Source organism: Macrotis lagotis, chromosome 2 (genome assembly GCF_037893015.1).
Source record: "Macrotis lagotis isolate mMagLag1 chromosome 2, bilby.v1.9.chrom.fasta, whole genome shotgun sequence".
Lineage (NCBI taxonomy): Eukaryota > Metazoa > Chordata > Mammalia > Peramelemorphia > Peramelidae > Macrotis > Macrotis lagotis.
Genome location: NC_133659.1, coordinates 258,005,506 through 258,017,644, shown reverse-complemented (window position 1 = coordinate 258,017,644; position 12,139 = coordinate 258,005,506). Strand labels below are relative to the sequence as shown.

General features: G+C 34.7%; 1 protein-coding gene across 4 annotated transcripts in view; it reads right to left on the bottom strand.

Annotated features, from left to right (window-relative positions):
• The window catches only part of LIMA1 (LIM domain and actin binding 1), a 125,621-nt gene that overhangs the window by 18,986 nt on the left and 94,496 nt on the right, over positions 1-12,139 (bottom strand). For 3 of the 4 annotated variants that reach the window (XM_074225938.1, XM_074225936.1, XM_074225937.1), the window contains 3 exons: positions 7,547-7,631; positions 6,214-6,362; positions 545-652 (listed from right to left, as the gene is read on the bottom strand). In XM_074225938.1, the coding sequence (XP_074082039.1) occupies positions 545-652; positions 6,214-6,362; positions 7,547-7,631 (342 nt within the window). Of the gene's footprint in view, positions 1-544; positions 653-6,213; positions 6,363-7,546; positions 7,632-9,565; positions 9,573-12,139 lie in introns of those variants that run through there. The other variant, XM_074225939.1, reaches the window with a different exon arrangement.

Here is a 12,139-nt window from a genome sequence, read left to right as displayed (position 1 = left end):
AATCTAGTCAGGTTGGGAAAAAATGGTACCAAGGGAAATAATTTAATGATTTTTCTCATAAGACTAACCAACTTCTTTAATATGGTTAAGTCCTTTCCTCATCTCATTTCAAATTTGTTATGTGCTGAGAGTATAGAAGACAAAATGATAAGTTAAATAAAACTAATGATATTAATCTTAGAGAGAAGTGACTAGAAAAAATAGGCACTCCAAACATTTAGGAGATGAACAATTTAAAGAAATTATCAATTTCCTATGAAGACTTAAGATCTTTTAAAACAGAAGATTTTTTTGAACCTTTAGCTGAGAGTTTTCAATATATGCTCATTTTATTTGCTCAATTTTAAGAGGATAATTTATTACCAAGTTTCAGATATAACCAACTTAAGTATTATAACTTGAAAAAATGATGATTTATATAGGCAGCTGCAACCAAATTCTCAGACACAATCCTTCAACAGTGTTTCAGTTTTTTCATATTTTAATGTGTAACCTAGAACACATATGCTTCCTTGACAACTGAACATAAGACAATTCCACCTACCGTGTCTCCTTCTTGATGGGAGATACCGTCTTCAGGACCTGGGGGAACATTCTCTTTTTGCTCCAATTTATGGGTTTTGATTTCATTACCAGTATTTCTTATCTCATTCTATGAAAGAAAAATAACTTAAGTATTTAAAAATATTCTTAATGTTTTTTTTCCTTTCAAGTCACTCAAAAGAAACTTGTGATGTTAAAAAACAAAAGCAAAAAATCCTTCAAGCAGCTTCAAGTCACACCCAGCCCCCTGACTCTCACAAGTAAAACCCACAAATTAGTGAATTTACAAAAGCAGCTTTGTGGAAATCTCAGAATTAAGAGTTTGTAAAAAATGGTCTAAATAGGATGCTCACTAGAACACAAACACATCAACACATACACACAAAGATCTTGTGATTCACACTCTTGGCAGCAGAATTTGTAGCAATGTGAAGCTTGTGAATTTTGTCAGAAAAGACCATTCAAGTGCAAAGAAAGGAGATGCCAATGCCAACAATCAATAAATGTACTAACCATATACATAAACGACTGGCCTGGAAAGAGAGACAGGGTTGATGTGTGAATGTATACTGATACTGTAAAACAAACTTTTTAAATTTTTTTTAGATTTTTCAAGGCAATGGGGTTAAGTGGCTTGCCCAAGGCCACACGGCTAGGTAATTATTAAGTGTCTGAGGTCAGATTTGAACCCAGGTACTCCTGACTCCAAGGCTGGTGCTCTATCCACTGTACCACCTAGCCACCCCCCAAAAATGTTTTAAATAAAAAAAATTAATTCAGGTCCCACTAACTTCCTAGTGTTCCCATATAAATAGTCCGACTTGATAAAATGGTGAAGTCCCTCAAGTAGGGGACTTATATCCTCATTATTAAGCCTTTTCTCTATCCACTGTACCACCTAGCCACCCCCCCAAAAATGTTTTAAATAAAAAAAATTAATTCAGGTCCCACTAACTTCCTAGTGTTCCCATATAAATAGTCCGACTTGATAAAATGGTGAAGTCCCTCAAGTAGGGGACTTATATCCTCATTATTAAGCCTTTTTTTTTTTTTAAGATTTTTGCAAGGCAAATGAGGTTAAGTGGCTTGCCCAAGGCCACACAGCTAGATAATAATTATCTAATTAAGTGTCTGAGGCTGGATTTGAACTCAGGTACTCCTGACTCCAGGGCCATGCTCTATCCACTGTACCACCCAGCCGCCCCCATTATTAGGTCTTGACCCCAAGGGGCAACCAATTAGGGAGTAGGAATATAGGACTAATCTCACTCTCCTATGATAACCATGGACGTTTATCTTCTGGAAATCTCCCCTTCTTCCCTTCACCCAGTATCACCCAATCATCTTCTTCTCTTTTCACCTGCTGGTTCCATGACTGGTAAGCAATCAACCTCTTTTCTTTAGCTCTGAGTGTTAGGGCTGTTAAAATCTAATGGGACCTAGTTGTGTGGCCTTGGGCAAGCCACTTAACCCCATTGCCTTGCAAAAACCTTAAAAAACAAAACAAAACAAAAACCCTAATGGGACTACACATACCAGCAGTTGTGTAATCAAAATCTACTGAGTAACATTTTGTTGTTCCCCAGATTACCCATGGAGGGTAATTTCTTGGAGCACTGGATGCTGAGTAAGAAACCCATATCCCTTTTAATTTTTGATGGGACAGAATGAGTTGAACAGGATGAGCAGGAATGATGAGCTGTAATTAGCATCAAAATCTCATTATGTTATCCCCCCCCCAAAAAAAAGTAATCTGAACTTTTGACAAAGATATCACCATCTTTCTTAACTTTGGTACCCTCCCTGATTCCTCACACTCTCTCACCCTAAACATAGCCAAGTCTTTTTGATTCTGCCTTTACAATTGTTCTCATATTCCTGTCCTTAATCTCCTCTCAAACAACCATCACCCTAATTCACATCCTCAACATTTCTCCTTTGGAGTATTGCATTGGCCTCCTAACTGAACTCCCTGCTTAAAGTTTTTCTTCATTCCAATCTACCTTCCATACAGCTGCCAAATTGATATTTAAAATTTTTTACAGATTTGATCATGTCATTCCTTTACTCAGTAAATTTCACTGAATTTTTGTATTCACTATATTTCAGCATTTGCTAATCCTTTTAAAATGTCTGTTTCACAATGAACAAATTATGAGTATGTTTATGTGTACAATCACATTTATTTCAATTCCTATTTTATATATATATATATATATATATATATATATATATATAATTTACATTATATATAAACTTCAATCCCTATAGATATGTGTTACATAGATATACATTTAGAAATACAATTTCTAACTATATAGATTTGGAGCAGGCTTCAACAAAAACTTTTTAGTGACAGGGTATGATATGAAAAAAAAGTTTGGAGAATACTATGATAACAAATACCTTTGAGATCTGAATTGATGTCCTATCCTTTAGGATACTCTCTTATCTCTGGATATTTGAGACACCTTTCCTTCAAGTCATGAATCCCTTTCTTCCTTTAAGGCACATCATCTGCCTTTCTGATGTCTAGTTCCCTCTCTCCTAGTATTTAACTAATTTGTTCATATTCATATTTTATAACTTAGTATTTATGATATATCTATGTGTGTACCACTTGTCTAATACTATATGAATAATATTGTGAGTCTGGATTGTTTTGTTCCTTGTACTTAAATTCCTAGCATCTAGCCCAGTGTCTGGTACTTCATTCTCTAGAGAGCACCACCATCCTCACTGGCCTCTGGCTTACAACCTAAGGGTGGATCATCATTCACTCTCTAGATCCAATCTGTTCCCAAAGCTCCCCAATTTCTTGAACATGTCTTCAATGTAGCTTCTGTCTTCGGACACTGCACCTCCTCTCATATAGACCCTCATCATCTTGGCCTGCTGGTGGATCTGCTTGCTCCAAGTATCTCGCCATTCAGCCACCAAAGTGATTTTCCTAAAGAGCAGGTCCAATCAATCATTTAACACCTCTACCCCCTTTTCTATAAACACTGTGGGCTTCTTAAATGTCCCCAGACATTATGCTCATTGTCCCCAACAAAATGCTCTGGTTGGTGTCCAACTTGATTCCTAACCTAGCCCTCTCTCACTTTTCTAGCTTTTGGAACTAGTGCTGCAGGCCTCCTGGATTTCAAGAGATGCTTATCTCTGGGCTGTTGGCATTTTTTTCTGTCTCTTCTTCATGCTCAGACTGCTCCACCTGCTCTATTCTGACTTCTTGACCTCCCTTAAGTCCCTTTCCAACCCCTCTTATTTCCAGTATCATCCCCTTGTTAGTTATTTTCTATTTATTCTGCACACAGCTTGCTTTGCAGACATGTTTGCTATTTCTTTCATTAGACCCTGAGCTCCTGGAGGGTAAGTGCTATCTGTCTTCTGCCTCTTCTAGTATCCTAAACATCTAATACTGCCTACTCCCTGGCACACAGTGGGTGTTTAATAAAGATTTACTGACTGATTCATAAACTAAATATGTTTATTGATTTCTTATTGCCTAAATTTCCTCTACTTTTTCTAAACGATCTGCCCACTTCTCCTCAGAGAATCATCCCTTATAACAGAGAACTTTTTAAAAAAAGTTATCTTTTTTATATATAGCTAAATTTCCTCCATTGTCCCTCCTCCTCCAAGAAAGTCTTACCATATAATTTTTTTAAAGTAAAAAGAAAGGAAGAGGGGGAAAAAAATCAGCAACACCCCATCAACACACTGACAAAAATCTGAAAATATGTTCAATGTTCTACATCCATATGCCTCCCACCTCTGCAAAGGAGTGGGGGAGTGATCTTTTTATATCTTTCTTTTGAGCCATTCTTGTTTCTTTATAATTGTGTAACATTAACTTTTTATTGTTTATAGTAGTTGTTCATTTCATTTACTTTATTGTAGTCATTAAATATATTATTTTGACTACACTTACTTCATTTTGCATCAATTCATGTAAACCATTCCATAATTATCTGTATATTTGATATTTCTTACATCATAGTAATACTTCCTTATATTCAAGAACCACAATTTGTTTAACCATTACCCCAATAGATGGGCATCTTCCTGATTACAAGTTCTTTTCCCTCACAAAAAGTGATGCTATAAATAGTTTTTCTGTTTCTTATCAATGACTTCTCCTTAGGGTATATGCTACCAATGAGTCTCTGGGTCAAAGGATATGGATGTTTTAATCACCTTATTTGCATAATTCCAAATTATTTTCCAAAATAGATGTGCAGCCATAACAGAGAGATAGTGTGGGTTCAGTTCCTGATCACCACAATAAAGTAAATATCACAATAAAGCAAGTCACATGAATTTTTTGGTTTCCCAGTACATATAAAAGTTATGGTTTTTGACTATTAAATATGGAATCATATTATGTTTAAAAAATATTTTATTACTAAAAAAAATTCTAACCATCATATGAGCTTTGTGCAAGTCAATCTTTTTGTTGGTAGAGGGTCTAGCCTCAATATTGATGGCTGCTAACTGATCAGGTTGGCAGCTGCTGAAGGGGTGAGCTTCTAATTAAAGGAAAAATTAGAAGCTTTCTCAGGGGTGGGGGGGGTAGAGCAAACAGGTTCAATTTCCTGAAATCAAAAAAAGAGGTTTGACCCCTCTTTCCCACTCCCCAAAGTATCCGTATTCCAAAAGAAACAAGGAAAAAGGAAACTGATTGACAAGTACAGGGCCAGTATTTAGATAAAGTCTTATGGATTGCATATAATTTTGAGAAAATTCCTTGTATCAATCTTCAGATCTGACTGGGTTTTGGATCAGCAAAGCCTAGGTTCTTATCTAGAATCAACAGTAAAGGTAGCTCAGCTTTCCAGCAATGCAGAGTTAGGTTAAAACAATGCTATAAAGTTTTCTCATAATTTCCATAACTGAATAAAGTTTCTGACAAGAAAGAAACTAGATTAGACTCATAATGGATTAGAAAGAGAACTGAGCTAACTAAATCCAGAATCTAGTTAGTTGATGGAGTCAGTATGGTTCTTACAATTTTCACAATTCCCTTAATTATAAGAATTGGTTTTCTAGGAGAGATAAGAGGAAGGATAGAGTGTATAATGTAAAGACAAACTATACCAATAACAAAATATTACATGAAATATGTACTCCACCTTTCCTTAAAAATGTTTCCTATTTTATGATTCATCTTTTCCCATTCCTTATACAAAATTACCATGGGTCACAAGGAACCTGATAAAGTATCAGATAAGATAGCTCATCAGAATATTCAAGAAAACTTTCAAAGAAGATATTGGATGCAGAATCTAGGAAAGTTCAAAGGCAAGGTCACAATATATAAGTTAAGTGTAAGTTCAAGACTGTAGACACAAAATAGCAAGCCAGACTTGAGGTGGAAAAAGTAATCACTGTAAGACGGAGACCCAGGAAATGGGTGCCTTAAATGCCTACATCAAAATGGATAATAAGATAAAATATACAACTTCACAATGGTTATGACAAAAATAAAGTAGTTTTCCTGAGGTGATTTCCTTCAAATTGGTTTAGCAAGCACAACAAAGATGGTTTTTGTTTGTTTAAAGAGTTTCCCAGCTCCAGAACTCAAATATTTGCTGAATATTAATTAATTAGTAATAATATTAACTCAATATTAAACGGCTGAAAAGATAAACAATGTAAAATACACACCATATAGTTTGTGGAATTGCCTTGCTTGGACACAGCTGCCTGGTATTTGGCCATCCTATCTTTTATTGATGTTTCAGAAAGTCGAGGGATCTCCAGACTTTTTTTACTCTCACTTTTCTCTGAACTAAAAGTTGATGATGACAAATAACCTGGAAAAGACAAATAAATAGCATTCTTTTTAAAGGGTAAAATAATACATACTTAGTGGTAAATCTAAAGTTCTTTTCTGTTGTCTTTTAAATTTATTTAAGGGGCAATGGGATTCAGTGACTTGCCCAAGGCATTATTAAATTATTATTAAAATATTATTAAATGTCTGATACTGGATTTGAACTCAGGTCCTCCTGACTCCAGGTCCAGTGCTCTATCCACTGTGCCAACCTAGCTGCCCCCAAATTCAAAATTCCAAATTCTGAGATCTTATTATATAAAATTATCAATTTTCTCTATTAAAGGTATAAAGAAAAGAAACAGGAAAATACTAACAGCTCACAAAAAATTCCATTCACCCACTTAACATTAAAAAGCAAGTTTTTAATATAAGCTTCACTTACATAACATTCTGCCTTTTACTGATCAATGAAAACCATTTAATAATCATTTCTTTGGAGAGACCTTACCTTGCAAATTATAAAAAAAACATTTTATTTCAAATGCTCCATTAAATTTTAGCAAGTTTTTAATAATGCTTACCTTAAAGGTTCATTACATAAAATACAATTCACATTAAATTACTAAGGAAATTCATTAGAGACTGAAAATTCATGAATATTTTGGAGGTCAAGTCCTTTGAAGCTAGGCCCAACACTGCCATATAGCATTCACAATTCAAAATTTTGGCACACATTGTTAAAAAAAAAAAGGCAGGGCAGGGCAGCTAGATGGTGCTGTGGATAGAGCACCGGCCCTGGAGTCAGTAGTACCTGAGTTCAAATCTGGCCTCAGACACTTAATAATTACCTGTGTGGCCTTGGGAAAGCCACTTTAACCCCACTGCCTTGCAAAAATGTTAAAAAAAAAAAAAGCAGGGCAATTAAGGGAGAAAAATTTTTAAATGAAAATATAAAGAAATCAACTGTGGAGAGAAATATTAACTACAAAGGCAGCATTTTTATATAAAGATCTATATCCCTGTCACCCTAAACTTTCACACTGGACTTTTCAAATGATAAACTTATATAAGGCATTTTGCAAAACACAGAGCACTATATAAATGTCAACTTTTTTTAAAACTACCATTTTCCCCTGACAGTACTAGCCAGAAGTTCTGAATGTCTTACTACTATTTAGAACTTCCTGAACAACTCACACACACATGGTACTGTCTTCTTACCAGGGCCAGTTTCTAAGTCTTCTAGAGAAAGGCAGTTTTCAGAGATCCTTCTTCCACCAGCACTTCTGCTTTGGTCCCAAAGAATCTATTTATAAAATAAAATGCACCAATGAGTTTTGCAGAAGAGATGAGAAATTACTGATGCAATGTTCAGAAAAATACATATGCTGCTGGTCAAGTTCCTTCTGTTCTAGAAACCTAGCAAGAATTAAATGTGAGATTGACTTTGAGAAAAAACAATTATCATGGTTGCCTTACAGTAAACCAGAATATACACAGGAATCTAAGAAAATTTATTTTAGTTCTTTTGGTCCTTGAAAATGACATTCAACATTGTTGGTGGAGCTGTGAACTATCCAACCTTTCTGAAAAAGCAATCTAGAATTATGCTCAAAAGGCAATGAAAATGGGCATACCCTTTGATCCAACAAAACCACTACTGGGTCTATAGCCTGAAAAGATCATGAAAAAAGGTAAAAACAATATCACTTGTACAAAAATATTCATAGCAGCCCTGTTTGTGGTAGCAGAGAATTGAAAATCAAGTGAATGACCATCAATTGGGAAATGACTGAACAAATTGTGATATATGTACATTATGGAATGCTATTGTTCTATTAGAAACCAAGAGGGATGGGATTTTTTTTTGGTTTTTGCAAGGCAGTGGGGTTAAGTGACTTGCCCAAGGTCACACAGCTAGGTGTGTCTGAGGCCAAATTTGAACTCAGGTCCTCCTGACTCCAGGACTGGTACTCTATCCTCTGCACCACCTAGCTGCCCCAAGGGATGGGATTTCAGAGAAGCCTAGAAAAACTTTCATGAACTGATGCTGAGTGAGATGAGCAGAATCAGAAGAACATTGTACAGCAACATGGGGGTGATGATCAACCTTAATGGACTTGCTCATTTCATCAATGCACTAATAAGGGACAATTTTAGGGTACCTGTGATGGAGAATACCACCTGTATCCAGAGAAAGAACTGTGGAGTTTAAACAAAGACCAAAGTCTATTACCTTCAATTTTTTAAGTGTCTTATGAACAACATAATTTTGCTATCTCTAATACTTTATTTTCTCCTCAAGGATATGATTTCTCTCTCAACACATTCAATTTTGATCAATATATAGCATGGAAACAATGTAAAAATTATCAGACTGCCTTCTGTGGGGGATGGGGTGAGGGAAGGAAGGGTAGGGGAAAAATTGTAAAATTCAAAACCTTACAAAAAATGATAGGTAGAAACTACTATTGTATATAATTGGAAAACTAATAAAATATTTTTAAAAATGACATTCAGCACTAGAAGGCAACTATATAAAGTAAATAATCTATTCTACCACCAGTTCCCTAAAACTTCGGTCAGTGCCCTGCCTAATCAATTGCTACCACTAGTAATGAAAGTTAACCAGCATATGACAGGCTTCTAGCCCTAGATACCCTGAGCAGATAGCTTCCAAAATTAATTAGCAAGTCCCCAATGAGCCCTGAAAGTTACAGCATTTCATTTTTTTTTTAAAGAACAGGGAGCAAAGTTTTATTGGTGTCATTTATAGTTAAAATTATTTTTTTTGGAGGTCTTCCTGACCCTACACCTTCTCTGAAACAAAGAAAAGAAAACTCAATGGTCAAGATCATTGATAAAGTATACACAGCATCCCATACTAATTGTTTCCCTTTACTGCTATCCACCTCCATCTCTCTACCAAAAGGAAACACTTATCAGTAGCTATTAATAAAATTTACAACCTTGATCTCTCAAGCAAGATTTAAGAAGCTAAAATAAATTATTTTTAAAGAAATTTTTCTCTCAAGGTAATGGGAAAAAATACATTGATGTAACTATTATTTCATTTTGTTATTAGTAATGGATTTGACTTCCAGCTCTAAATAGTCTATTTTCCTGATTTCCTCTTCCATATCACCAACTGCCTCTTAGGCACAACCAATTGGTTATCTCAAATTCAACATCTCGAGTTTGGTCAAAAATAATTCATTATTTTTCCCCCAAAATTCTCACCTCTTCTATACTTCCTTTTTACTATTGAAGACAATCATTCTCCCAATTACTCAGGTTCCTTAGTGTGTTATTTTCAGCTCCTGACTCTCACTTCACTGCAGAGATCCAAACAATTGCTAAATCTTGTCATTTCTACTTCCATCATCTCCCCTGTATCCCTTTCCTTTCCTTTTATGATCTCATAATTATTTTCTTACCTCAAGACTTTTCCCATTCCAGTCTTTCACACAGCTGTGAAATGATTTTCCTAAAGATCAAGTTTGACCATATCATTCCCCTATTCAATAAAATCTAACAGAAAATCTTGATTTGGTTTTTAAAGTTCTCTATAACCTAGGGCCTTCCCTTCCCAGTCTATTTATACTTTACTCCCTTCCACATATTTTATAATTCTTGTGATACTTGTTTGTATCCTTGATATCACCTCTGCCTCTTAAAAACTTCTGGAGGAGGCTATTTCTGGTTCCACTTAATGTTATTGCTTTTCCCCAGAAAGTTACTATTTATCTACTTTTTTTATTTGTATATGTTGTTTCTGCCATTAAATATAAATTCCATAAAAACATTTTTATCATTTATTCTTTGCATCACCATCACAAAGCTTGAATGATATTAAACGCTTAAGATATGTTTATTGAAGGGCATCTAGGTGGTGTAGTAGATACAGCACTGATCCTGGAGTCAGGAGGACCGGAGTTCAAACCTGGCCTCAGACCATAATTACCTGTGTGACCTTGGGCAAGTCACTTAACCCCTCATTGCCTTGCAAAAAAAAAAACAAGAAATGCTTATTGATTAGTGTGGGTGCTTTTCCACCAATGCAGACTTAAAAATTCCTCCATACTTTATCTTGTGAGATTATCATTCTTTCAAAAATCTTTTATAAGAAAAATACTTACTATGCTGCTGGCTTCTGTCTCAATGTCTTAAGAATACCAATGTACTTTCTGGAATTATTCATGAATGGTTCCTTTATAAAGCACTTACAGCCACCTCTTAACCATAAGGTCCTAACTGCTTATATTCACTATGGGTCTTTCCAATGAACTTCAGGTTATCTGTAATTCTGATTCTTCTAAGATTCATTCACAACAAAATAACATCACCAGAAGACCAGAACTGAAGAGGTGATCTTTTATGGTAGTAAATTGTTTGGAATCATTGAAAATACTATGCAAATTCTCCTAAGGGAATTCAGTCAGATTTTTTTCCTATTCAAGTCTGAGTTTGGTAGCTAATGATAGATGCTCCCCTCCTCAAAACAACTCATTATTTTAATTATTAATTCAATGTCTTTTTGCTTTCAATTTTATTAATCTTTTCCTTGACCTTTTAAACTTTGATTTAGCTGTTTAATTACATTTTTTTTTAAATTTCAGGTTTGCCAGTTTTTTAGCTGCTTGCCAGACTTACTGATCTTTCTCTTATCAATGAAAGTGAAATTTTGTTTCGTTTTATGGTGTCATCATTTTTAATGAAGTTACTGATTTTTTCCTATGATTTGTTCTTTGATCTACCCCATTCTTTAGAATTAAAATAATGGAATACTATTGTTCTATAAGAAATCATGAGTGGTTGGACTTTAGAAAAGTATGGAAAGAATTACATGAACTGATGCTGAGTGAAGGAAGCAGAATCAAGAGATCATTGTACACATTAACAACAATATAGTGAGATGATCAACAATGATAGATACAGCTCCACTCAGCAATTCAGAGATCAAGGACAACTCCAAGAGACCTGCTATGGGCAATGTTATTCAAATCCAGAATAAAAACTCGCAGAATCTGAAATGCATTCCATGTTTACTTTTTGAAGACTTCTCTTATATTTTTTTCCTTCCTATCTCATGGGTTTTCTTTCTTTCCTTTTAGTTTTACACAAAATGACTGATATGTAAATATGTTAAACACAAATTTACATGTATAACTTTTACTAGATTATTTGTCACCATGTGGGGAGGAGGGAGGGTGGTAGAAAACTGAGTAACTCATAAATTTGCAAATGGATGAATATTGAAAAACTACCATAGCATGTGATTGGAAAAATAAAATTTTGGTTAGAAAAAGGAATTAAGGTAATATCCAGTGAATTTTCAAAAATTTCCTTAGCAGCCCTTTATTGAACATAATTTTAGTGTCATAATTCAGAAAAGATACACTTAATATTTCTGTTCTCCTGCATTTTTGAGGTTGTTATGTCCTAATACACAGTTTTTGTTAAAGGTTCCATGCACTGGAATGAATTACAGAAACTGATGCTGAGTAAAGGGAGTAGAACCAAGGGAACATTGTACATACTATCAACAACACTGTGAGTTGATCAGCCCTTGATGGTTGCAGCTCCTCTCTAGGAGACCTGCTATCCACATCCAGAGGAAGAAAAACAAAAAACAAAAAACAAAACCAAACCAAAAAACCCTACACAATCAGACTGAACACTATACTTTTTTTTAATTTCTTGTTTTCTTTCTTATCTCAAGATTTTCTCCCCCCCATCCTAATTCTTCATACAATGATTAATCTGTAAACATGATAAACTCAAATATGTATATATAATATTCACCAGAATATT